Source organism: Apteryx mantelli, chromosome 16 (assembly GCF_036417845.1).
Source record: "Apteryx mantelli isolate bAptMan1 chromosome 16, bAptMan1.hap1, whole genome shotgun sequence".
NCBI lineage: Eukaryota > Metazoa > Chordata > Aves > Apterygiformes > Apterygidae > Apteryx > Apteryx mantelli.
In genome coordinates this window covers 21,384,234-21,410,934 of record NC_089993.1, presented here as the reverse complement: position 1 = coordinate 21,410,934, position 26,701 = coordinate 21,384,234, and the positions used below count along the sequence as shown (strand labels likewise).

Genomic DNA, 26,701 nt, shown 5'->3' with positions numbered 1-26,701 from the left:
ATTATCTATTGCCTATTTCAGGGGAGGGGGAAATGACAATATTTAGTCTTAGATTTGCACTGCTGGATTTTTTAAGTGTAACCTTGACTGGTTATCCTATTGTTTTATTCTGTAAGATTAGTCTTATGAATTAAAGTTTGATAATTAAGCATTTCTGTGTTTGAGTGTTTTAACATTCTGTACATACTATACTTCCTACAGCATGAACAACTGTGAGCAAACTGTATGTTGAAAAATGTACAGAGTCAGAAATCCATGGATACTTGTGCTTTTTGTTACTTCCAACTCTATTGGTGCCTTTTGCTAAGCATGGTGAGTTGAGTGTATTTCCACTGTATATCACTTCATACAAAAAGACTATGAATTACAGGATTTCTCTAGCTCCCTGTCTAAAAACAGGATTTCATCTTGTTTTAAATCGTAGAAAGTCCGTGTCGTGTTGAGCACACTCAAGTATAAATTCAAGTACTCAGCTGCAAATCCTACATACAGGCAGAACTGTTACCATGTCAGAAGTTCCACTTCAGTTTACCAGTCCCCACCAAGCAGCTGCTCCGGAGAAGCCTGGCTTATTAGGGCTTACAGCAGGCTTCAGACTTCTTTAAGACTTAACATGTGTTGCTCTGTTTGTTACTGCCTTCAGTCACTTTTGTTTCTCTCCTCCTGCCCACTTTTAAAAAATGCACTGAGATGGTTACGTACTGTTATCACAGAAATAGTTTAAACTGTGTGGTGATATAGTCTACCTACCATGTGAGAATTGGCAAGTTGTCTTTCATTTTCAGTTTTTGATTTCTAGGTGCCCCCCTAATTGTAGGGGGCAATGTAGTTACTTACAGAGGGAGGGGGCTGTTGAATCCCACTGAAAACCCCTTTTAACTCCAGTTTGTCCCCTTGAAAAGAGCTCTTATAAATATCTGTGCCCTATTCTTTCTTCAAATGAATCTAAAGATTATTTAAGCGGGCTGATGTGCAAGTCTTTCAGGAAGAGATCTCTGCTCCTCTGCAATGCTGGCTCTGTAGGAAGGCATTGCAGCGGTGCTGACGGGACCTGGGGCTGCTGGGGCTGCGGAGGGGAATCATGGATCCACACCAGAACCGCAGCTAGTGCTGCTGTTACCTGGTTATCTGAGACCGCTACAGGTCCATAGTTAGCAAGCACGGCTTGACATCAGGCTGGCATTGGTGGAAGGTCGTGGTGCTGTTAGGTTTGGTTACGCATTACCAGCACAACGAATTTTGCTCAGAAGGGTGTTAAGCTGTGCTGGAATCAAGAGATGGCCCCCACGTGTCCCTGCTCGTCTCGGGCAGGAGGAGAAGGTTAAATCCCAAGATTACCGCTGCTTTTGTACGTGAAAATCGGTGTGGGAAACAAGGGCGAAGCACCCGCTGGTTGTCTCGTGTGTGCCAGAAGTCGGCTTCTTGCAGCCACCATCGCTCTCAGGCTGACCCCCATCCCTGGGGGCACCCCTGGAGAGGGGCAGCTGATCCCGATCCGCTTCCAACGCCTGCTGGAGTGCGCGCGGGGCAGCGGGAAGGCCAGCGGCCGCTGCCTCCGGGGCTGCCTGGCTCCCGCCGCTTCTGCCAGCGCGGAGCACCGCTGCAACGCGTTGCGGGAGCGGAGCGGGGGCCCGGAGCAGCAGCAGCAGCAGCTGGAGAAGCCCCGTGCGCGCACGCAGCCCGTGCGCGGCCGCTCTGCCGAACTGACCCGGCCTTCGCGACGCCTCTTTTCGCTCTCGTGCGGCGGCGGCGGCGGCGCAGGCCTCGCGGCTCCCTGCGCTTAGCGGCGCCTTTCGCAGCCCCGCGCCGGGGCGGGCGGGCGGGCGGCGGCCCCCGCGGAGCCGCCGCGCCAGGAAGCGGCGCCCTGGTCCCGCCCCGGGCGGTGACTCGCGGCGAGCAGCGCCGCCGGCCCGGCCCGGCCCCGGCATGTCCGGCCATGGGCAGCGCCCCGCTCCGCGCCCCGCGCCCCTCCGCGCTCCTGCTCCTGCTCCGGCTGCTGCTGCTGCTGCTCCGGGCGCGCTGCGCGCAGGTGGGGGCCGCGGGGGGGGGGGTGCGCGGGGATCGCCGTGCCGCGGGGGGGGGGGGTTGGGGGGGTGCGTGGGGCTCCGTGTCACGCGTGTTGGAGCGGGTGGGCACCGGCGTCCTGCGTGGGGGGGGTGCGGGCACCAGCGCCGCGCACACGGGGGTGTTTGGGCATTGGTGCCCCACGGGTGGGGTGCGTGTGCGCTCACGACCTGCGGCTGGGGTGCGTGTTGGAGCGTGCGGGCACCAGCGTCCCCCCCCCCCGTCCCCCAGTGGGGTGCGTGTGTGCTGTGGGCGAGGGTCCGTCCGTGTGCCCCGGCGTCCCGCGCATGGAGTGTGCGTGCGCCAGCATCCCGTGCATGGGGGTGCGCGGGCACCAGCGCCCTGCGCACGAGGTGCGTATGTGCCAGCGTCCCCGGGGTCCGGGTGCGTGGGGGTGAGGGTGCCCGAGCGTCCTGCGGGTGCGAGCGTGGGGCTGGGCACTCAGCGTGCGGCAGTGCACGTGCTGTTTGTGCCACGGGTGTGAGCGCGCCTGCACCAGTGCCTTGCACACGAGCGCGCTGCAGGTGTGAGGATGCGAGTTGTGTGTGCACGAGTGTCCCGGGGGGCACGAGCGCCCCACGCGTGTGAGAGCGTCTGCGTAAGTGTCCCCGGGTGCGAGAGCGTGAGTGCACGGGCAGGAGCACCCTGCGTGTGAGCGCGAGCGTCCCGCGACAGGCCCGGCCTCGGCCCCTTCCTCGCCCTCCTGCCTGCGGGGCTGCACAGCGGCATCGCGTGTCCCCTCCGGGCAGCGGGACGGCAGCGCCCGCGCATGGCCCGGGCTGTTTGAGCGGCCGGGGCAGCGTGTCTGTGGTGTTTTCAGTGGGTCCATAGCTCTGCTCCGTAAGAGAAAGGCTCGGACAGCCGATGCCGTGTTTCTGCCTGTGCTCGGAGCTGGGGCCTGCAGTAGCCGTCACCTTTCCCATCGCTGGAGGAGCGAGTGTTTTCCTCCCGGAAATGATAGCTGAGCTACAGCAATCGGTGACGCTTGCGCAAGCTCCACGTTGGCAGTGGTAGGAATCCCGGGTCTTTCACAGGGGAGGGCGAGCGCAGGTCTCGGAGGCAAGGGAAGAGCAGCCGTGCTCCAGAGCTGTCCGAAGGGACTTGGGGGAGCCAGTGCAAGGAGCTGAGTGCTGCCCTTCCTCAGGAGGAGGGACGGCAGCAGCTCCCGGGGATGCCCAGCGGACCCGGCAGCTCAGCGGTGTTGGGCAGGGGGCGGCAGCCTGGCCCTTGCTTTGGGTGCCTGTCACCAAATAAAAGAATAATTATAGAGGAGCTGGAGGAAACTGCGGAGCACCGGGGGGGAAGCAGAGCATGTTGTGGCTCTAACAGCTGCTGGGCTCTGGGCTCTCAGTTCTGTTTCCATCGTACAGGTGGCCGCAGCTCAAGCTGCGTCCGCTAGCCCGGTTTGTCCTCGGCAAGGAGGTCGACTGTTAGCCGTCCCCTTTAGCTGACGGTGAGCCTACGTGCGTGCCCACCCTGCGCTGCAGAAGCAGCGGCGGAGGCACAGTCGTGCTCCTCTGCCTGCCTCCTACATCCTGCAGATAAAGTGAGAGCTGGACTCATTTACAAGTTAAGCAAGAAGAAAAAGGACTAATGATAGAGTTGGGCACAAAGCAGACGAGTGGCTGTGTGGGAACTGGTGTGCTCTCTAAGCAGATCCTGCCTAGAGGAGTGTGAGCGGAGGGTGTCGGCGGTGGATACACCTGGAGAACAGGCTACGTGACAACCACTGGGGTGGCTGTTCTTGTCGTTGCGGCTGAGGGAATTTCAGCTATCAGTGACTCGGGGGAGAAAGCGTCTCCTTGCCCCACTGTGTCTTAGCTGATCTGTTATCACCATCAGCTTCTCCTCCGCAGCCAGGCACGTGCTCACGCATAACATATCTTCTCGGCACAGGCTGTTGGCCGGTTCCTGCTCTTTAATCTGGCCAGATCCTCCGGCCGAGCTCCTTGCCGCGTTTATGTTCTAGGCTTTGATAAACGGAAGGTGAGAGGGGGGCTGTGAGGGAGGCTGTGCAGGATCCTAGGGACGTGCGCTGGCCAGCAAGCCCTCCACGAGCCACCGAGGCAGCAGTCAGGCTCTCCGCGTCTCCGCGCCCGTGCAACCTGGAGATGGCCGTGGGCAAGGCGCTGGTCGCTCCCTGCCACCGCCCTTCTCCTTCTTCCAAGGCAGGTGGTGCTGAGCAGCTGCCGTTCCCTCCCGCGGAGCAGGTGGCTTATGATTAACTCGTCTCCGTATGCGTGGAGCGGGGCGCAGCGGAGCCAGCTCCCGGCCTCGTCCCGCGGTGGTGCCTGACCAATGGGGAGTTCGGGCATCGCTCTGACTCCTCGGCATCAGGAGCGAACACGTCGCGCTCGCCGCTTCCCGAAGTCGTTTCTGTACCCCGGGGTTGTTTGCCTATCGCTACCCTGTTTGCCGATGGGGTGAGGCTGGCTCGTGTTTGAGCACACAGTGGGTGAGCTGGCACTTGCAGTATGAACGCCGCATACGGAAGTAGCCAGCTCCCTTTCCATAGCGCATTTGCAATTACTGTCTCAGCATCAGGGTGGCTGAAATCTGTAGCTTTAAAAGCCTTTAAAGCTAGCATCAGTTGCGTTTCTGGCATGAAAAGTCACCCAACTAGTTTGCTGCCGGAAGGAGCCGGTGTGTGAGCTGTTTGTGTCACCTCTTGGAAAGGCACCCAGGAACTATGGCTGTGAAACAGCCGCTCGGCAGCTGGTCCCCGCAGGCAGGAGTCCTTGCTCCAGGTAGTGCACCCGGCACCTCACCGCTGTGCACGGTGACCCGCGACGCAAAGGGCCAAGAAATGAGGGACTGCGGCTGCTTCTGCATGTTCTGAGTACTGCTTACTGTGAGCACAGCGAACCTAACGCCGGTGCTTCTTGCCACTGATTTATGGAATGCAGCACCTTTGGACAGCAGCTGGCAGATGTGATTCTTCTGCTGTCCTGTGTCAGTGAAGCTGGAGGAACATGTAGATGTATTACTCTGGTCTGTTAAGAAACCTAGTACAAAAGGTTTTCTTAACTGCTGTGTAAGACTGCTTTTCACATTTGTTTCATTTGCAGAATTACTTGAAAAGTTTCCGGTGGAGGTTTGGAATCCTGCGTACAAAAATTGAACCTCCTGATGAAAGACCTGGTTTTCTTGTTATCTCTGTTACCTTTTTGTACAGCCTCTGTCAGAGGTCCATGGATCACAGGTTCTTAAACCTGCAGGTTTAAGAAAAAAAAAAAGAGCATTCTGTGTTTTGATTCTTGTATGAATCTGTCTTGAAAGCTTGGTTGTAAATCATGATGGAACTGTAGCGCAAGGAAATAAACTCTTCTTCCTCCAAGTCTTGGCTCACTTAGGACCAAAAAGAACCTTGTTTTTTTTTTTTTTCCCTGCTGTATGTTATTGTGGAGTGTCTAGAGTGACATAAGGGTTGGTGAGCTGTGTTAAATGGCACGGGCAGTGGGGGCTTGTCCCCAGGTCTGTCTCTGTTCTCTAAGTACCACATTTCTGTCCATAGTGTCTCACTGGCAGTGCTGTGACTGTCCCAGAAACACTGCTCTTTGTATCCACTCTTGATGGAAACCTTCATGCTGTGAGTAAGAGTACAGGTGACATCAAGTGGACCCTGAAGGATGGTGAGTAACAACCCAGAAGGGTGTTTGCTTGTAGTCTAGGTCCCTGGGTTTGTCACTGGCTGTGGGGGGGTTGGAGATGCACCCTCCAGCTTCGATCGTGCTGAAAGTGCCCTGAGCAGCCAATTTCTCCAGACACTGGGGAAAGCTGCCAGGTGCATGTGCTAGCCCCAGACCCTGCTGTTTTCAGAGGAGTGTGTTTACCGTGGGCCAGATACACACCGCCAGCAGTGGCTATTCTGGGTCTGAAATGCAAATAGATACTGAATTGAACATGCCACCACATGACTGCAAATGGTAAATGCTGCCACGCTGTCCCCTTTTGCAGGGAGAAACTGCTGACGTATATGTTTCACTCTCTTTTTCAGATCCTATTCTGCAGGTGCCAGTTTATGTTGCAGAGTAAGTGTCATTTCCCCCTGGACGGAGTGTCCTTTGCAGTAAAGGTTGTTGTTTATCAGCCTTACAATGTGTGCAGAAGGCATTTGAAGATGATGGAGATTCCCTGATCAACCCACAGATTCAAAACAAGAAAGTGGAACTTCAAAGAGATTAACCTTCTAGCCCATGCTATTGCATTCTCTTAAACCCTGCCCTGTGCTGGCACGTCATGCATCATGATACAGGAATAGCTGCTTCCTCCTGCTGAACATGTAGCCTTTCTACAGACAGACCAGAAGCTCTCAGTGCCACCACAAAAAAGTGTAGGAAAGAAATTGAGGAAAATCCCTGTGTCTATTTAAAACTGCAGGGGGAAACCAGGAAAGCAGAGAGCTCCTTTGAGATGATGGCCGGAGGTGCCAAATCTGCACAGCCCCAGGTAGATACAGAGCAGCTGTGTGGGAGTTACTGTGTTGAGCCAGACCAGGAGTTCATCTCATACCAAATCCAGTGCTAGAGATTTCAAGGAAAGGTTAAACACTGTAGTGAATCACCCTGGAACAAACTGCTGAGGGGAGTTCCTTATTGCATCTCCTGTTTAGCCGCTGGCAGGTGCCCACAAGTAGGGGACAGCTCCCATTTCATTCTGCTTTCTCCTCCTTTTCAGACCAGCGTTTCTTCCGGACCCCAACGATGGCAGCCTGTATATCCTGGGAGGAAAAAACAAAGAAGGCTTGATGGTCAGTGTGGCTGTGCGAAGGGCTGCTGTGCATCCTGCCCTCTCCCCTGCTGGTTTCGCGGGGCTGACACGGACAGGGCAGACCTGCTGCACAGGGCAAGCCCTGGGAATTCAGATCGCTCCTGTTTGTCCTTGGCACCTTGAAGATGTCTGCCCAGTGGGTGTGGGGCAAAGATAGCCGGGTCCTTTCCTTCCCCATCGCTCCAGCCTATTTTGGGGTTGACCAGTGAAAGCAGGCAGGGAGGAAGGGACTTTCCCAGGCGCATCTGTCCTTCCCACCCTGTTTCTGGAGGCAGCAAGGCTGCTGTTTACGGAGCTGGTTCTCTAGCACTGTTGCCACTCACAGGCCATCGTGCTCCTCCGTTACAGAAGCTCCCGTTCACCATCCCAGAGCTGGTCCAGTCCTCGCCGTGTCGCAGTTCGGACGGTGTCCTCTACACAGGTACGAGGGACCTCTCCCTGTGGGAGAGATCAGCCACTCTGCCTGGGGCATCTGGACCCATGAGGTTAAATGGGGGGGGGGTCATTCATGCCCGAGAGACACAGGTGGGCTCTGACCTGAAGTATGAACACTCTAGGCCTGGGTGGAGTCTACAGGGACGGGTCTGACCTGGGGCTGTGAGCGGAGGAAGAAGTGCTGTGAGATGCAGAGAGGGGTGGGCTGAGCAGGGATCTCATGGAAAAAGCCTCCTTGGAGGGAGAGATATGGGGAGGAAGCTTGCGGGGTGGCTTTCAGGGGAAGGACAGCAGGGCTGCGGAGACTTAACAAAAAAATGTATTTTCATTCCCAGGGAAGAAGCTGGACACCTGGTTCATTGTGGACCCCAAGTCAGGAGAGAAGCAGACCACTCTCTCAACAGAGGCCTGGGATGGCCTGTGCCCTTCAAGTCCCCTGCTCTACATCGGCCGTACCCGTAAGCCAGGACACCTCCCTGTTTATCTGTCCAGTCTGAAGAACAGGGTGCTGGGCTGTCCCACCTGCCTTGCTGTCGAAGGAGGGTTTGCATAAACTCTGCTGCTAGTGAAAGGCTCTGCTGTCCCTTTGGAAACAGCGGGGAGTGGAGAGTTTGGTTTCTCCTGCAGCACACTCTTCTCTGTCAGGCGTTGTAATACTGATGGGTTAGTGCTTCCCGCAAGTGCTGCGGCTGACTCCATGCTGGGATAGGTAGCAGGGTCCTCAGTGTTTCTTCTTAGTCCCCAGTTCCTCCCTTTTCAAAGGCACTCGCCCCTCCGGGGCAGTGCTGTGAACGCTAGTGCAGTGACCTTGCTGCTTTTCTCTCATCCCCAGAGTATGTCATCACCATGTATGACACCAAGTCGCGGGAGCTGCGCTGGAACGCTACCTACTCGGATTACTCAGCCCCGCTCTACGAGGAGTCGTACCACTACAGTGAGTTGCTGCAGCCCACAGTGTGCGCAGGAGCCGGCTCCCTCCCGGGCCCCAGCGCTCAGCGGGGTGGGGGCTCCCACGGGGCTCGGTGGCTGGACGAGGAGCTTCAAAATCAGTGCTGTACTGGGGAAAATAGCTTTCTGCTGGCCATGCCTGGCCTGAGCTTGCCTGACTGGCGGAGGTGGGGACATAGCGCTAGGATGAGCAGTACGTATCTCTCTCAGACATGGCCAGCCCTCCGTGGCTTGAGGATAGTCACCTGCATTCCTTGGAAGACATCCCTGGGATGCAGAGGAGCTGCAGGGTGGTGATAGGATCTCCCTCAACTGCTCTGGGGTTTCGTTGAAGAGTTCACATGTGGTGCAGGTGTGCTGTCTGCCAGCAGTCCAGCAAAGAGCTCTTGCATGAACAGAGCATCAAAGGGCAGCCCTAGCCTGACTGAAGGCCACAGGACCAGCATGACATGGAGAGAGGGGGATAACGCCCCACGGTCAGTGCAGCTGCATTACCTCTCTCCTTCTGTCTCTGGCTAGAAATGGCACACTTTGCCTCAAGCGGAGATGGCCTGGTGGTGACGTTGGACAAGGAAAGCGGGGAGGTCCTATGGGCGCAGAACTACGGCTCTCCCGTGGTGGGCATCTATGCGTGGCATCAAGACAGCCTCCGCCGTGTCCCCCACCTCAACATGGCCATGGAGACACTGCGCTACCTGACCTTCCACTCTCAGGACATCCGCCTCATGAAGTGGAACTACCAGTCAATGAGGGACTTCACCACCACTAAGACCCAGCTGCTGTATGTGACTCGGGAGCCCTCAGACCTGGGTGGAGAGGTGGCAGCAGGCTGTGGAAGCCCTCTGGTCCCTGTGGGGTGGCTTGAGGCAGGCAGTGGGGGCTGGCAGCGCTGCAGTCCTGGAACAGGGGACAGTAACTAGGGCTGGAATTTGATCTAAGACGGAGCACTTGCTTTTACAGCCATCGTGAGCCTAAGAAGGGGCTGGCTGGCTCAGGATGTGGGATGTCAGTGGGTCCTGATTGTGGCAGCTTGTTGCATTTACATTGCTTGTTGCTCATCCACTCCAAACAAAGACAGCCTCAAGAGTGATGCTGTTTCCTGGCATTGCAGGCCAACACTCTATGTGGGGAAGTATGCAGCCAGCTTCTACGCCTTGACCTCCCTGGTCCATGACAGCGTGGCTCTGGTGGTGAGTGTCCTCTCTGGCGCCGTGAATGCTCCCCATTTCAGGGTGAGCCAATGAAAGTGTTATGTCTTGACTTCTTAGTACTTCATTAACTGTCTGATCCCTTTAGCCACGGGGGATCACGCTGGCCAGGATTGATGGCCCAACTACGGATGATGTGACTATGAGAGAGTCCGGCGAGTGTGAGATCACACCCAGCACAGATGTCAAGTACCCCCAGGGCAGCATCACTTCACTCCACAACCAGTGGCTCCTAATAGGTATGGACCCACAACAGGGCATCGCTTTCCCTACACCCTCACTTTCAGAGAGTGTCCTAATGAGCAGGAGCCAGAGCTATAGGTGTTTTTTAGTGTGGCAGGATAACCTGCTTTGCCCAGTGGTTTAAAAAGGATTGAGGCTGTGATTCACCCTCAAAGACTATGATGACTCTGGCTTGGGTTTCATTCCAGCATGTCCTTGACCTTTTCCTAGAACAGGCTGTCAGCATGGGTGGGTGGGCAGGGGCGCTTTGAAATAAGGCTCACAGTTACCCGTGCTAACGAATGTGATATTGTGTACTGAGTTGTGCACACAGGTGGTGGATTCATTCGCTTGCTCCATGATTGCTCTCATGTATGATGGCAGGAGATGACGTGGTGCACTGGCATGCTTGAAAAATCAAACTGGTCTCAGGGTAGTTGTATGGGGAGGAACAAAGAGCAGGGCCAGGCCCTCCACTGTGTGTTAAGAGGAGACAACCTTGTCCTGTGCCATTCTGCATTGGCTACTGCTTCCCCAAGGTCCCTGTCTCCAGGGACGGAGCTCTGACATTTTTCTCATTTCCCATCAAAACAGACACCCCTTCTCCATGAGAGCCAAAGCTGTTAAGTGAGCCTACTTCAGCATTGCAGAGATGACCAGACTGAAGCCGTGACCACAGATCAGTTGACTGTTCTCTCTTTTTTCTCCCACCGCAGGGCACCATGAGCTGCCTCCTGTGGTCCATACTACAATGCTAAGAGCCTTTCCAGAGAACCTGAGGAAGACAACAGAAACCATCATTCCCAAGAGTTCTCCTGCCAGGGCTGTGTTTGATGATGTGAGTGCTAGAGCTCCACTGGGTCACTGCTCTGGAGCGGGGGGACCTTGGAAAATGTTGGTTTGCTGAAGAGACCGGGTCATCTAGGGTGGGAGGATGTGTCCCAGCATGTGGGCTAGCATGAAGAAGGAGGTCCTGCATGCAGAGCTGATGCAGAGAAGGAGAACTGCTCGGAAGGAGCCCCAAGCACTAAGTGCCCAGAGATCTCTGCTGGTGTAACCCAAGTGTCTGGGTGTGTGTTGCAGTATCTGACCGCAAGCAGCATGGAAGAGCCGGCTATCAGGAGCAACGACGGGCAGTCTCAGTCAGATTCCACCCAGGGAGAGCAAGTGGAGGTCTATCCAGAGTCCAGCAGCTGGGACATCATGATGGCAGGAGTCAGCACAGCCCTGCTGAGTGGGGGAATTCTGTTCCTCCTTCTGACGGTGAATGATTGTTCCTTCTCTCTCTGGCACCTTGGCCTTGCTGGTAAAGTAACCGCCTGCTGCAGAAATGCCACTGTTTGAAGGGCTGGAAACTCCCTTTGGTTCTTTTTTCTTGTTTTTGTGGCACAAGAAACACTGTGTTGTGAGGAGCAGCACAGCTCCCACACTGTCTCATATATACTTATAGTCATGAACTGAAATTGTGTTTAGCTTTCTGCCCCCAGCCCTGGGTATGTAGCTGGCTGGGGCAGGGGGAAAAAAGTACACGTTAGAACTGCTTGTGTCCAAGCTGTGCCGATGCCCTGGGTTCTCATCTGCTGGGATACAAGGACCTGAGATATTTTTGTTGGTTGTGGTGTTCCAGAAACTGCAGAAGCAACATGAGGCACAGCAACAGCAGCTGGAGAAGCAAATTCAGCTCTTACAGCAGCAACAGGAGATGCTGTTCCCGGGTCTGGTTTCTGGAGAGGGTGTCCCTGCAGACCCCGAGGAGCTGGGTGTGACCCAGAGAAGTGCTTCACAGCTGTCACAGAGCTCTGGTCCATCCTCCTACCCGAAGGACGTGGTTAATGGGATGGTCAGCCAGGATCCAGCTGTCCTGGGGGCTGCTGAAGGTATGTGCTGGTGAGAATAGGAAAGGTGCACGGGGCTCCCTGTCCTGTAGGCCAGAAACTCCTTACTTGTGGGAATGTCTATGTCCTTCTTGACAATTTGGAAGGGGACCTCTCAGAAAAATAAATCCAAGATTTTGAGGCACACAGAGACTGAGAAGAGGTTGGACAGATGTTGTCATCCAAAGTAAGAGCAGAGATGCCCTGCAGATAAGAGGGCTGCAACCTCAGCTGAGGGGGAGGAGATGCAAGAACCTGGTGCTGGATAAGCATGGGCTACAAAAGCAATTGCAGGAAGAACAAGGCCCAAGAAAGGACCAGGTGGTAAAAGAACTGGATGTCCTTGATATGACACTAATACTCAGAGGTTGAAGGATGACTGGTGACATCAATCTTCCTCTGCAGATGCAGGATCAGACATGATTGTGATTGGGAAAATTTCCTTTAACCCCAAGGATGTGCTGGGCCATGGAGCTGGAGGAACCTTTGTCTTCAGGTGGGTAGCACCCTGGGATGCCCTTCCTTTTGCTCAGGCCAGGCCTGGCTCAGAGGAGGAGACTATTCCTCTCTCTCTTTCCACCTGGGAGCCACAACTGTAGCACTAAAGCAGGTTGCTTCCCTGGTAGCATCCACATGGTTCAGAGACTTTGGTGCATGGGTTTCAAAGTTCTCTTTCTCAGTTTCTGGCATTGGCCAGAGCCTTGCTAGGCTGTAAATCTGCAGGGCTGTGCTCTGCTATATCCAGTGAGGGCTGTATATGGACACTGCTGTCAATTCTCCATGCAGGGGACAGTTTGATGGCCGGAACGTGGCTGTGAAGCGCCTTCTGCCTGAGTGTTTCCATCTTGTGGACCGTGAGGTCCAGCTGCTCCGGGAGTCAGATGAGCACCCCCATGTTGTACGATATTTCTGCACTGAGAAGGACAAGCAATTCCATTATATCGCCATTGAGCTCTGCTCTGCCACGTTGCAGGAGGTGAGTCCACAGCCCCTTTCCCTGCCTGGGTGCTTGCGAGCAAGGTCATCCACATGCAACCACCGCAGGATAGCTCTTAATTAACCCTTCGTGTCTCCATCCCTGTATTTGCAGGGAGTCCCCAGGGGAATGTGTCCAGTTTCACGTGTCCCTTTAGTGAGGTCCTAGCCTGCAATATTCTTGCAGAAGCAGAGTACTCTCTCTGCATGTGTGAGAGCAGGGTTGTCAGCTGCAGTTCCTGCGTTTGGAGCCCTGTTTGAGGTTCCTGAAGTGCCCTGCTCTGTACCTGTTTCTCCACAAGTCAGAGGGCGTAGTGGTTAGATCTTACATGGACAGGCTGCAAGGTACTTTGGAAACGCAGAGCATGTAGTGGCGGTACTACTTCCTTATGAATCAAGCCATGTCTTTTTTCTGTTCCTGATTTTCCCTTTCAGGAGGTGGCAGTGCAGCAACATGCTTCTTTGCACCATTTGGGGCAGTTGTTCCCTGTTCCCTTCTGGGTGACCTCAGAGGGGGGAGCAACTTCTGGTCCATCATCCTGGTGCTACACCCCAATGGGGGGCTAGTTGGGTCCCTTCCCCAGCACAAGCTGGGAAGAGACAGCATGTTGGGATTAGACGAGTAAAGCAGGAGCGTTGCTGAAGCTATGGAGGTCTAAGGATACAAGTGAGAGCAGGTTTGGAGCAGAGGGAACATATGCCAGCTGGTAGACCTGAAAATGACAAGTTAGCCTTGGGGACACAAATGGCCTCTGAATGGGCTTGTATAACCAAAAGCTCATCTCCTTCCAGCTCTATCAGTCTAGTGAGAGGTCTCTCTGCTGACAAGCCTTGCCTTGATGGCTCCCAGAAATCAGACCTCAGTTCCTGTGTCTTTCTACCCCTGTCTGGTTCTAGTACGTGGAAAGCCCTGGCTTTGATCGTCGGAGCCTGGACCCAGTGTCTCTCCTGCATCAGACCATGTCAGGCCTGGCACACCTGCACTCGCTAAACATCGGTAAGAGGGCAGCATCCCCTGCTTTCATGCACATGCCTCTAGCTTGAGGGCAACATGTTCAGCTGAGTAATTTCAGTTTGAGGGAGCTTCTGTCTTCATCCCAAGAGTTTTGTGCTGTGAGATTCAACCCAAAAGCTGCCAGGTGTGGAGGCAGCGCACAGGTTTCTGGGCTGGGCGTGCTGGGAGACGTGCAGGGGCCCTGTAACGTCATGACAGCACCAATCCTTGGTTCAGTCCTGCAGCTGCAGGGTCATGTTTGCAGGTAACATTGTGAACTGCCTCTTTCAGTTCATCGTGACCTGAAACCCTGCAATATCCTCATCTCCATCCCGAATAGCCACGGGCAGATCCGAGCCATTATCTCCGACTTTGGCCTGTGCAAGAAGCTTCATGGGGGACGACACAGCTTCAGCCTCCACTCCGGGATTCCTGGCACCGAGGGATGGATTGCACCTGAGTTGCTGCAGGAGGTCCCAAAGGAAAACCCTGTCAGTGAGCTGTGCCTGGCGATGCCAGTCCTGCTTATTGTGCTTGTTAACCCTTTCTTTGCAGAGTCCTCCTTACTTGCAGCAGCCTCCTGGTGTGCCGCTGAAATCCTCAATTAAGACAAGAGCTCTAAGAGTAAAAGCCAGTCCAAATGCAGAACATGAGTAGTCATCACCAGGATCTCCCTAATCAGCAATTACTTATTGCTTTCCTGTCCCTTGCGGGGACAGCCATTCCCAACAAAAGGCAGAGTCCAGTGCCTGGTGGCCTGGTAGAGTTGGAGCCAGTGTCACATCCACTCTGACATGCCTGCAAAAGCAGGAGGATCTCAGTAAAAGCTGAGTGTTCCTGGGTATGTGGTTCACCAGCAACACAATCACTGGATGCCTGGGATAGTGGCCAGATGTGTTCAGTGCAGGTCTTCTCATCTGGCTGTAGTACTTGGAAATTTGGGGTAGGGAGGTGGGAGGGGGCCGTGGGAACTGGCTCGCTGTGAAGGTTACTCATTCTGCTCATCTGTTAAGCCCAGGGTGTCCTGTTTCTGCTGGAAGCCAGTTGCTGTGCTGGGGGTTGGCAACATGCTTCATATAACCTTATACTGGGATTAGTTTGTATGGATTTTTAAGACACTAGCAGCCCTCAGGTGTTCATCTGGCAGTGAAGTCCTGACTTCTGTTTGTGCCCCTGAAAGCCTCTTTCCTAATCAGGACCTGATGTGATATGGTGTTTCACAGATTTAGAGGGAAACAGTCCCTGCTGCAGAAAGTGTGGGCAGGCAGGAGCCCTTGGGCAATACATTTATCGGCAATTTTGCATTTACCAAAGAAGACTTGAAAGTGGTGTCTCTGAGTTACTTCCTAGCTAAAGCTTCAGCCAACAACCAAGTGTTCACATATAAGAATGGAAAGTGGGAAGGTAAAAACATTTCTTCGCCCCTTGCTGTGAGGGTCCCATCTCCCTGTTTGTGTTCTGCAGACATGTGCTGTGGACATCTTCTCAGCTGGGTGTGTCTTCTACTACGTGGTGTCAGGAGGAAAGCATCCATTTGGGGACAGCCTACAGCGACAGGCCAACATACTGTCAGGCACTTACCAGCTGACCTGTCTGCAGGAAGATGCTCATGGTAAGGGCCCTTCCCCACAGGCGTATGAATGCGTGTGAATCCTCCAACATCGGAAGACATGGGTACAGTAGTAATGACACAATGATCTGGTCCTTCTGTGACACGTGCTTTTTGCGGCTGTCGGACTATGTCGCATATGCTGACTTACTCTTGCCTTGCAGTCCTCAGAAGGTAAATCAGCATCATTAATCCTGTTTGGTGGAAAAGAAGCTTAGACCAGAGCAGTGAGATGACTTACCATAGTCACAGAGGAAGCTAGTGACAAGGTGGGCTCCTCTGGATCTTTGTGCCTCAGCCATAGGACCAACCTTTCAGATGCACTGCAGAGAGCACTAACACGGAACAAAATCTTTAGGGTCTTGTAGCCATTCGTCCAGTCTCTGCATTTTAATCTGCATCCAGGTTTGTCATAAATGTCTCAATCAACTGGCTTGCACCACTCTTTTTTTTAGGTGATCCCATGGCTTCCTAGGCCTATTGCAACTTATTCCATTGCCCCAGATCATGCAGAGGGAAAGGAGTTAATGGTGGGTTTTGGCATTCAGAAATAGTAGGACAAGCCTGGTTTCATTTCATTATAGTGCTGCAGTCCTTGGAAATGCTGTGTGCCATGACTTGCAGTAAAAGCCCTGAACCAAGATATGTGTAGCTCCCTGTCCTTCTCAGGGGAATTAGTTCTCTATTTTGTTTGTTTTGCATACAAGACAAGGTTGTTGCAAGAGAGCTGATTGCAGCAATGATCAGCAGTGAGCCCCAGAAGCGCCCCTCAGCCCCAGTGGTCCTTATGCACCCCTTTTTCTGGAGTCAAGAGAAGCAGCTGCAGTTCTTCCAGGTGAGAACTCTCCAGCCAACCAGGTGGTGAATTTAAGTGGGATCTAAGCATGACTGACATAGTGCAGTCTTTCTGAGTCTGCACGTGTTCTGAAAAACAAGTGCCGAAAACAGCCATATTTATCTCAATATACTCATTCTGAGCTAGTTTTGCAAGGTGGGAGACTGCTGCTTGCCCTGAGTTTGAGACCAGGGCCCTTTTTCTTGTAGAAAAAAACCATTTCAAAACCGTCTCACCTGGAGGGAGACTCTGTCTGCAAGCAACTGGGTTCGGTGTGGCCCGTTTGCCACCAACAGTTTCCGCGGTCCCAGCCGGCAGGCTGCGCGTGTGCTAGTCTACCCTGGGAGCAGGCTGCGGGTCTCGCTTCCACCCTCCCCACGGCTCTGTTCTCTGGTGGTTGCCCTCCGGTCAGAGCCAGCGCGAGTAACGCTCCCCTTTTACCTGCTCTCTGGCCCGCAGGATGTCAGCGACCGCATTGAGAAGGAACCTGCCGAGGGGCCCATAGCCTCGGCCTTGGAGGCAGGGGGGCGGTCGATCGTGCGGGTGAACTGGAGAATGCACATCTCTCTCCCGCTGCAGACAGGTAAAAGCTCAAGTCCGGGCTCACCGCTGGTCCCTAAACCTGGGGTCTTGTAGCCAGAGAAACGGAGCTTTCCAGGTCCGTGTCCTTTGCTGGGTAAAAGCCTGGGGCACCTTCTGGTGCCCAGGGGTCAAACAGCAGGAAGGAGAAGCTGCCGCCCATGCGGCGGGAGGGCAGAACAGTTCGGTGAACCCCATCCCCTGGGTTTGTCCCCCCGTCCTGAACTCCCACACCAGTTTCCCCAAGAGGCGCTGACTCCCATCAGTGCTTATTGCCCCTGGGAGCTGTTTGCAGCTCTGACGTCCCTACGCGTCGTTTCAAAGCCACTTCTCGCGGACGCTGATTGCGGCTCTCCTGCTGTTTCCAGACTTGAGGAAGTTCCGGACGTACAAGGGCAGTTCAGTGCGCGACCTCCTGAGGGCCATGAGGAACAAGGTACTGCCACCGTCCCGCACCAGGAGTCCCCTGAGCTCTGGGCATGCATGCACCGTCTCTGACTTTGCTGTCTTTCCTGCAGAAGCATCACTACCACGAGCTGCCCGTCGACGTGCAGGAGGCCCTGGGGCCAGTCCCCGATGACTTTGTTCAGTACTTCACCTCTCGCTTCCCCCACCTGCTGCTCCACACGCACAGAGCCATGAGGGTCTGCGCCCACGAGCGGCTCTTCCGTTCCTACTACTGCCAGGAGCCAGGAGACGATGGGAAATGAGCAGGGACGCTGCACCGGGGAGAGCGCTCACAGTAAGAGGCTGGTGCAGCCACTGAGCCCCTGGGCATCGTAGGGATCCCAGGACAGGGTCAGCCAACACTTGTCTCCATTTTATCCTGTTAAAGCAGAGGCTTCTGGAGCACTTTCCCTTCCAGACTTGCATCGACAGGAATTAGCTAGAGCTCGGCTGCCTTGCCTGCCGCCCCGGCAAGGACACGAGCCCCTCTCTCCCTGGCCTGCCTGTATCTGTAGACACTGTCTTGCATCAGCTCCTGGGGAAGGTCTCTGCCCCCAGGGAGTTCCCTTTGGGGCCTGGGCATGGCCCCTTGTTGTGGCTCTCAGGGAGCCCATCTACCCATTTTTTGGGAAACAGGAGCTCTGAATTGGGGCAATGTCTTTTAAAAGAAAACTGCCACTGTCCGTAATACTTACGGTACATTAGTTCTTCCTGTACTGCGCAGACTGTCAGTACCAGTGCAATCGCTGGAGCACAGGGCAAACCCAGCACGTGTCAGTCGTTCGGCAGCTGAGTGCTGTAACTAGTCCTGTGGGCTCTCTGGCTTCTTTCTTCCCTGCGTACAGCAGCGGGCAGCTGAGCGGGCCAGGGTGACACGGGAATGCAGGACTGGGAGTGATCGCCCAGTGTGCCCAACAGTTACAAGCAGCACAGGCCAAAAGAAGTGATCGTAGTTTGCAGTTGGACTGTTTCATCTTGGTTCTCCTGAATCCAGGAGCAGCCATTTGGGCCTCTGCCTTTGCAAGCTCTTGTTCAAATTCAGTAGCCTTAAGGCCCTTGTGTCAGAGAATTAAAAAAAAAAAAAAAAAAAAAAAAAAAAAAATCTCTGCCACAGACATGGTGTTCTGAAAAGTCAGGAGAAAAAAAAAAAAAAAAATCTTGGCATGTTGCAGGAGTTTTCTTGAGAACAGCTGAAAGACGCTGTTGCTGCTTGAATGTTGGGTTGATGCCTGGAACCTGCTGGTTGTTCATCAGAAGATGCAGCGAGCTTCGGTCCTGTGGTTCCCTCCTGGGCCACGCTCCTGTGGAAGTGGCAATTTGATTGCATGTTTAATACACAAATGCTAATGGAAGCACTATTATGATAGTTTTGACACTGGATATGGCACTTCGTCCCAGCCCGGGGGTGGGGGGAGGCAAATTGGGTGAGCTTTTAGCATCCAGCCTTAGGGCTTTGGACCTGCTATTTGCATCTTCCTCTGTTTGCATCAGGCCTGCTAATAGCAAAGTGCAGCCAGCCCTGGAGGCAGGCGCTGAGCCTTCCAGCGCAATCCCACTAACAAGGCCTTTTTTTAATCTCAGATGGGCTGAGAAAAAAAGTTTCACCCTTTTGGTCACTAGCAACCTATAGTTATTTCAGGTCAAGGTACCCATGTGTTAGAAGCCCAAATGGTTTGCACAGCAGAACAGCAGTGCTGCTATTTGTGAACAGTTTCCTCAGGGCAGGAGGGAAGAACAAGAAGGAAACCTCTTCTCCCTCTGTGGATCCTTTCCCTCTGAACTCAGGCCTGCACCTGCTGTTCCCAAAGCCCCTGCACAGCTGGAGCAACAGCAGCAGCACAGGCTTTCATGCCGGCATCGCCCTGGACCTGGCTTCCAGGCTCCCCAGGCAGCTGGAAGCTGAGTGCTGCCATGAGCTAGGTTTCCCATTTTCTGTCACTCCTTTGGGCTGCAATCAGCTTGGAAGCAGGGGCTCTGCAGGTCCGTGATTTGTATGAGCTGGTCCACAAGCAAAGCGCCTGCAGGCAGCCCGGGCAGCAGCTGGAGCCAGCCACAGTGAGCAGAGGGGAAAATGCTTCTGTGCAAAGGTGGGACACGAGCCCAGGCATTCACTCAGGCTGATGCCTTACCCTGAGAGCTGCCAGGCTGCACCACACAGCTGAGAGCAGCGCTGTCTTCTTGCAGAAATACTTGCATGCAAGAGTGAGAGGAGACAGCCTCAGTCCCCCTGCACCAAGCTACCTCTCCACTGCTGTAGCTGACTGTGCCTGACTGCCCCTTTCCAAAGCTTCTCTCTGCTATAGTAATCATTTTGTACAGTCTTGATTCCACTTTGTGCTGGGCTGTGGGGTCCTGTTACACTGGTAACAGTCAGTTTTTACATGGTTTATCCTGTATGGTCTAAAACATTTTATACAAAACTGTGGAAAAAAAATAGAAGTAAATAAAAAGTAAATGATCTTGTCCTGACAGTCAACAGAACTATCTCACCCACTTCCTGAAGTGCCCCAACTCAGTGATTTGCTCTATTATCACCTTTTAAACATATCTGAGATTAGGCAGAAGTGATCATTGCAGGGCTGTTGCTATAATAGAGCTTCTCAAACAATAGGAAGACCAAGGTAAGGAAGTTCTCCTCTTCTCACTGTTAGCCTGCAGTTCCTGGTTAGAGGCCAGCTCCTGCAGTAATTTAGGAGAGCAGCAACAATCCCCTTCTTTCCCCAGCACAGGAGAAAGAAGGAGGCACCAACTGCTGCTCATGACAAACATTAAACTTTAAAACCCCCATTTCCTATTAAAATCTGCTGCTGTTTTCCTGTTGCCAAGTAGCCAATCCAGGAGCCAAGTAGCAAATCCAGAGCTCAGCCAGGCTCACCTAGGGCTGTTAGTAGGGGCAATGAGGCAGACAGTATAGGTCCCGCAATAGCTTGTGGAAGTGGGGACTCCTGCTTGGGAAGGAGGGGGAAGGCAGAGGCATCATGCTGCTGCCTCCCTCAGCTGCCTAAATAAGTCCTTAGAGCAGGCCAAAGAACCAAGACAGGCTGGACACTGCAGCGAACAATCTTTAATCAAGTTATGCAATATACAAAAGTTTAGGTTTCATGTAGATTAATTTCAGTATTAAAAGGCCCATTGCTCAGTCTCAACCTGGGCACGTTAAATATCTTAGCTGAATTGCTGCAAGAGAAAACAAAGCCCAGAGCATAAGGCACAAACATGTACAAATAACTTGCATGATAGTTCTGCCCTCCCCACGCTCTGGTCTCTCATGCCCAGGAACCTCAAACAAGAGGTTTGTTTTGAGTCAGGCTTTTTGTTTTGGGAAGTTAGAAAAAAGACTAGATACTTAAAAAATAGACTTTCTGTTGGGAAAGGGGAGCAAGAAAGCCCCTTGGGCACCAGTCAGAGTAAACACAGCACCATTCCCACAGCAGAGGCTCTCGTGGCAACTAGACCGTACCCAGGAGTGGGAGCCCAGCTGGGTGACGAGAGGTTACAGTGCAAGCAGGGATGCTACTAGACTCCCCCATCCACAGCTGGAACAGTTTGGCACAGACGTCAAGTCCATCAAGACCAAGGCCTAAACAGAAGGTTTCACGCGGGCTGAGCCAGACTTTGAGCTGAGGAGCTTCTCCACCATGGTGCGAGCGTAGCGGAGCCGGCTGGCCAGCTCCTTGCAGCATCCATGTTCCTCGATGAGACTCAGCTTGTACGTGCGGAAGTCCCGTTTCTCATCTATGTATGTGACAGCAGCCATGAGAGGGCACAAGATGACTTTGGTGTGGTCCTACAGGGAGAGAACACAGGTCACCCTGAGCACACTGCAAGCACTTGGTTTCCCTCAAAATGAACCATCTCAGCAGTTGGGGCATCCCAGCAGCATCCAGAAACATGCTGACAGAGCACCTCACCACAGCCAAGTTGGGGTAGAAAGCCATTCCTTCACAGATAGCAGCAAAAGGAAACAAGTCTATCCAGCCAGCCCAAGAGCCACTGCACTTGGGACTGTGCAGCAGTCTTGCTCCTGCTCTAAGAAATAGCCCCTTAGCATGCTGAGTTGTCTGGATGGCTTATGTACTGGCAAGTAGAGTAAGGAGCCTTCCAGTCTAGGTTCACTGGGCAAAGTTTTGGCTTGGGTTGCACCCTCCTGCTAAGGAGGTTGTTTGCATATAGCACTGTTTGTAGCAGAGCTGTTAGGGCAGCTAGAGCTGCAGCCCTGGGAAAACCCAGGGAGTAGCATCCTCACCTGGAAGAAGTTGATCTGCACAGTGCCATTGCTGAGGTGCAGGATAATGGCGCTGCGGGTCCGGAACCACGTGCAGAGGTAGGGTAAACGAGCCAGCTCATCTCCTTCCCGAGGCGTGATGTTAGCACCTGCCTTCAGCAGGTGCTCGCTCATGTAGTTCCGGAAGTATTTCAATAGTGTTATCTGCAGACAGGAAAGGCTGTTATCCAGACAGGCTGGAGATGACCCATGCTACAAGGGGAGGGCAGAGGCTGCTTTTGCAGTCCCAGAGCCTCCTTCTGTCTTTCAGGACTTGAGGGGTCAGTGTAAGAACTTGTATGAGTTCATATATTCAGACAGCAAAGTTAACCCAGTTGGTGATGCTTGAGGCTCACTTTGCTTAACGCTCTGGTACATGCAGGCTTTGTGAGCACATATTTCTTTGAAGCTACTCATAAGCAAACCTCAGCTAGCAACTAGAAACAGTGAGAGCTGCTAGTGTCTCTCCTTTGGACCATGTTTTACCAGCCAAGAAGGGGCTGCTTTCATCCTGCAGGCTGCAAGAGACAGATCCCTGGAACCCACCCATGGAGGCTGGCAGAGGTCTCAACAGGAGGAATGCCCACCCACCAGCAGTGGCCCCTGTCCCCAGAACTAACCTTCTTGTTCAAGGCAGAGGGATAGGATCTCACAGTGAAGTAGGACTCTGTGCTGTTTTGCTCGATGTACTGCAAGCTGTCCCCGTCATTATACATAATAAGACGAGTGGAGTCATTGAAGAGAACTCCAACACTGTTGTCGCACAGCTGATAACCTAGTTCAAAGAGAGCCTGTTAGACCTTCAAATACACAGGACTGCTGATTGTGCAAAATACAAGGCAGGATTGTGTCATGTAGGGGATTGGTGACAGCCACCCCAAGTCTAGAGCTCCTCCTATTTGCAGAGGTCTGGGTGGCACTTCTCTGGATTTGTCACCCTTCCCTGCCATATCACATGCCACAGAAGGAAGCTTTAGTAACTACAGCACTGGGTATCATTTGCTCACTTCAGAGTGAGGCCACATCCCATGCAGCAGGTAGCTGTTTTCTGCCCACAGTGGCATGGGCTGATGTTCAGTGACCACTGCTCTGGATTCAGCAGTGATGGTGGTTTTAGACACCTACATGCTGGACTGCCAGATTAAAGAATCTGATACATGCGATGCCTGAATCATAGCTTCCCTCAGCTTCTTCAAGAACTAGAAAAGGCTGAAGTGCTGCCCCTGTATTACTTACCTAGACCATATTTATCTGAGTAGTCCACCCATTTGCTAACCCAGAAGATAGGAATGCAGGCTGGGTCTTCAGCCTCTTCTGCCAAGAGAAGAACAGTTTATGAGAAGATGTTTAAGGCATCCTGTGCACCATAGCAAACAAGTAATGCCAAAATGAAGACAAGTAGCTACTACATCGCTTCTCTGCCTTCCAGTTTGAAACCAAGGAGGTCAGTTAACCCCTCACTTCAAACAGCAGCAGAATGACAGAAAAGCAAGTTACCAAGAAAGGCCAGTGCACATGGCATTGTCCCCAGGCTCACCTTGTCTCACCACCACTCTCTCAGATGGCTTGGCTGAATTGACTGCAGTCAGCTGCTGTAACATGTCTGCTAAGTGACAGTCAACAGCATCTCCCAGCTCCCGCAGCCCAGCTACATCATCTTTTTCAGGCAAGCTCTCTAGTGCAGGGCTGTCTGGTCCTAGGCCAGGAAAGAAAAGAGTTTGGAGGCGTTACCAGGAAGTAGGTTTCTAAAGGCACCAGATTTACATTCAGTCCTAGCTGTAATAAACACATTACACACCATATAGCTAAAGTTAGTGCTGACACAACCCAGAGCCAAAGCAGGGAGGAAAAGAGGGAAGAGGCCTCCCATTCACAAAGTGCTCCAGGTTTTCATACAAGTCAGGAAGAGGTTAGGCAGCACCATATTCCTCACCAATAGCCTGGATGTTGTTGGAAGCCAGGCAGGCTTTCATCCAGCACTGCAGTCCACGGCCCTTGGCTCCCAGGCACTTGCGCTCACCTTTGTTGAGTGCAGTCAGTGGCTTTCGCCCGTTCAGATCAAGCCCGCTGGGAGCAATTGAAAACCTAGGTGCGACGGTGAGACAGCTGGTGGGCAAGCGGTTGGGGATGTATCCTGACGTGAAGAACTCATCATTCAGCAACTCGTCGATAGTCGGGCGCGTGGCAGGGTCAGACCTCAGCATCTTCTGGATGAGGTTAGCAGCTACAGGGTTGATGTGCTGTGAGGAAACAGGCAGAGTTCACAAACAAGAAAGGTCAGGGACAAGCATGCACAAGGAGCAATGTGCACAGGATGTGCAACACGGGGGCAGCTCTGCTCAGAGCAGAGCTCCTGTGCTGGGCAGGTGCAGGACACTGGTCTGGGGAAACAGAACAGCTTGACAGCACCCGTGCAAGCTCCTGGCAGTGTTCAGAGCTTGAAGTCAACTGACTAGCAAGACTGAACCAACAGTGGGATGAGCAGGGGACCTGGTCCAGACCTCATCTGTGGCTGGACTCAAGCAAGTTAAATTACCCCACGGCCTTCTCCTTCACATGCCAGCTGCCCAGTTCAGATTTTTGGTATGTCGAGGGGGAGCTGCTGGCCCCTCAGTAGGAAGCCGACTCCACAGGTCCATTCCACCAGACTGAAACATCCCCTCCCTAGCACTTGGCAAGGAGAGCCGTTTCACCATTATGCAAGCTCGTTAAGTGTCAGAAGCAGAATGGTGCAGAAAGCAGCCAAAACCTGCTGCAAGGTTAGTGAGTCCGCCCACAGGAAGCGCCATACCTTGGGGATGGTATATTCATTCTTCTTAATTCGGATGTAAGTTTCCTTTAGACAAGAGGTTTCAAAAGGCGGTTTCCCTACCAGCAGAGTGTACCTGCGTGTTTAAGGACATAGAAGCCTGTCACAGCCTTGTATGAGGCAGCTTGCAGGGGGACTACAACACTCCTGGTTCAGAAGCAGCCCCATCTTGAAGTGCCTCCTGTGACTTCCCAACGCCAAGTGTGCTCCCTCCGCCAGGAAGGGTGGTACAGCAGGTAGTTACAGGTACTATTCCTAGTTCCTTCTCCCTGAGAGGGGAAGCTGGGATCTAGTACCCCCTGGAGAAAGTTCTGGTTGGGAAATGAAGGCTTTTGCAAAAAAATGCCTCAAGACAGCCCCCATGTGAGCAGATTAGTCTGCAAAGACACATATGCCTACACATGTGCCGAGCACTGGGGAGGTCACATGCTGGCTAGCAGCCATGCTCAGCCAGGGCAGGTGCTCTGGAGATAGCACGCCCAAGGCTTCAGCTTATGCCAAAACCTCAAGGACACCCGGAGCATGGGACAGCCCAGCCCCACAGCCCCGTGCGGGAGGCGCTTTGACTCACATGATGCAGCCGATGGACCAGATGTCCACCTCGAAGCTGTGCCCCTTCTTGCCCAGCACCTCTGGGGCAATGTAGTTCGGGGTCCCACACAAGGTCTTCTTACGCTCGCCGTCATACTCCACTTTGGTGGCCAGGCCAAAGTCACCTTTGGGAGAGGGGGAAGACAAGAGCATGAGCCAGAGGCCCCCGCGCCGCCGACCCCAAGCTCGGGGTCCCTACCGTGGGTGGGGGGCACCGTGTCGCGGGCACCTACCGATCTTCACCTCCATCTCGTCGCTGAGGAAGAGGTTGCCCAGCTTGAGGTCGCGGTGGATGACGCGGCGGCTGTGGAGGTACTGGCAGCCCAGGATGGTCTGGCGCAGGTAGTAGCGCACCTCGGGCTCGCTCAGCGCCTTCCGCCGCTTGTGCAGCTCCAGCAGCGACTGCGGGAGGCCGTCAGCACCGGGCACGCACCGGCCCCGGGGCTGCCCCGACCCCCCGGGGCCCGATCCCCCCCCCATGGAGCCCCCCGGAGCCCCCGGCCCGGCCTCGAGCCCGATCCCCTGGAGGTCCCCCGGCCCCAGGGCCCCCCAGACCCCCCCCCCGGCCCGGCCCCCCCCGGCGCTCACCCGGCGGCGGCAGAGCTCCAGCACCACGTAGACGAAGTCGGCGTCCTCGAAGAAGCCCTGGAAGCCGACGACGTGGCGGTGCGCCAGGCTGCGGTGGATGGCGATCTCCATGGACATCTTCTCCTTCTGGTGCGGCTTCACCAGCAGCGACTTGGGCACCACCTTGCCGGCGAACACCTCGCGGCTCTCGGCCTCGGCCAGCTCGTAGCACCGCGCGAAGCCGCCCTTGCCCAGGAAGCGCCCGCGCACGTAGCTGCGCCGCGTCCGCGGGTCCACCAGCACCTTGGGCACCTCCTTGCCGCCCGCCGCCGCCGCGCCGCCCGCCCGCCCCGGATCCGCCGCCGCCGCCGCCGCTGCGCCCGGCGGCCGCGCCGCCTTCCCGCCCGCCGCGCTCATCCCGCCCGCGGCTCCGCGGCGCCGGCCGGGACCCTCGGGGCGGCGCCTTACTGCGAGGGAGCGACCGCCGGGGCGGCCGGGCGCGGTGCGGTGCGGAGCGGCCGGCAAGGAGCCGCGGTGCGGGGCCCCCGGGGCGGTGCGGAGCGGAGCGGCGCGGGCGGGCGCGGAGTCCCCGGTGCGGGCGGGCGCAGAGCGGAGCGAAGCGAAGCCCCCCGTGCGGTGCGGTGTGGTGCGGCGCAGGCCGGGTCGGGTCTGATCGGATCAGTGCGGGCGGGCGCAGAGCGAAGTCCCCCGTGCGGCGCGGGCCGGGTCGGATCGGATCGGATCAGCGCGGGCGGGCGCAGAGCGGAGCCGAGCCCCCGGTGCGGTGCGGTGCGGTGCGGGCCGGGCCGGGCCGGTGCGGGCGGGCGCAGAGCGCTGTGGCCGCCGCGGCAGCACTGTAACAATTTCAAACGCGGAGCCGGAACGTTACGCGCGCCAGGTCGCTCCCTATTGGTCGAGAGGATTTAAAATCCAAGCGTCCGCCGCGACGCACCATGGGAGCGCGCCCCCGCCCGCCGCGTTTAAAGAGACAGGCGCGGCGCGGCGCGGTGCGGGGGCGCGGGCGCCGCCTCGCGGCCGGGCGGGGCGCAGCGGGCGGGCGGGGCGCAGCGGGCGGGCGGCGAGGCCGCACGCGTGAGCGCGGCGCAGGCGGGGCCGCACCGGCCGGGGGGGGGGGGCCGCCGGCGGGACTGGGCTCGCCTGCCTCGTTCGTGCCTCTTCCGGGGCAGCTCGCATCGTTTCTGGCATGGAGGGCAAGAGGGCACGTGTGCTCGGCCTCCCCGGCGCACGCGGTGGGGCGACACGCGAGCGCAGGGCCATGCGGTGACGGCACTCGGGGATGGGGAGCGCCAGGCTGGTGGCCCTGCGGGCGGCCTGGCACCGCCGTGCTCACCCCCAGCAGCGGCTGCCACCTTGGAGCCGGCGGGCAGCAGCGCGAGGAGCGCCGAAACATTTCGTGGGGGAGGCCGCCGGAGGCCTCGTGCGCTCAGCCTCGTCCCTCCCAGGTGCTCCCGAGGGCCCGCGTTCCCCCGGGGCACGGATGCCCCTTCCC

The 26,701-nt window shown here is 55.2% G+C and overlaps 2 protein-coding genes across 2 annotated transcripts; one reads left to right on the top strand and one right to left on the bottom strand.

The window, feature by feature from the left end:
• The first annotated feature begins 6,752 nt into the window (after positions 1-6,752).
• Positions 6,753-19,423, top strand: ERN2 (endoplasmic reticulum to nucleus signaling 2). Its single transcript, XM_067306241.1, has 19 exons — positions 6,753-6,814; positions 7,183-7,255; positions 7,605-7,727; positions 8,102-8,203; positions 8,737-8,998; positions 9,329-9,407; positions 9,514-9,664; positions 10,364-10,485; positions 10,731-10,910; positions 11,275-11,524; positions 11,927-12,017; positions 12,308-12,497; positions 13,394-13,493; positions 13,782-13,981; positions 14,955-15,102; positions 15,807-15,934; positions 16,394-16,517; positions 16,882-16,949; positions 17,032-19,423. Exons 1-19 carry the CDS (start codon positions 6,812-6,814, stop codon positions 17,221-17,223), a joined length of 2,586 nt encoding a protein of 861 aa, XP_067162342.1. The 5' UTR covers positions 6,753-6,811; the 3' UTR covers positions 17,224-19,423.
• Positions 19,424-20,009: 586 nt separating this feature from the next.
• PLK1 (polo like kinase 1) lies at positions 20,010-25,608 on the bottom strand. Its single transcript, XM_067306114.1, has 10 exons — positions 25,213-25,608; positions 24,858-25,026; positions 24,605-24,749; positions 24,016-24,109; positions 23,245-23,464; positions 22,762-22,920; positions 22,461-22,538; positions 21,845-21,999; positions 21,207-21,389; positions 20,010-20,747 (listed from the first exon to the last, which is right to left on the bottom strand). The coding sequence occupies exons 1-10, from the start codon at positions 25,606-25,608 to the stop codon at positions 20,541-20,543; spliced, it is 1,806 nt and encodes a 601-aa protein (XP_067162215.1). The 3' UTR covers positions 20,010-20,540.
• Positions 25,609-26,701: the final 1,093 nt, after the last annotated feature.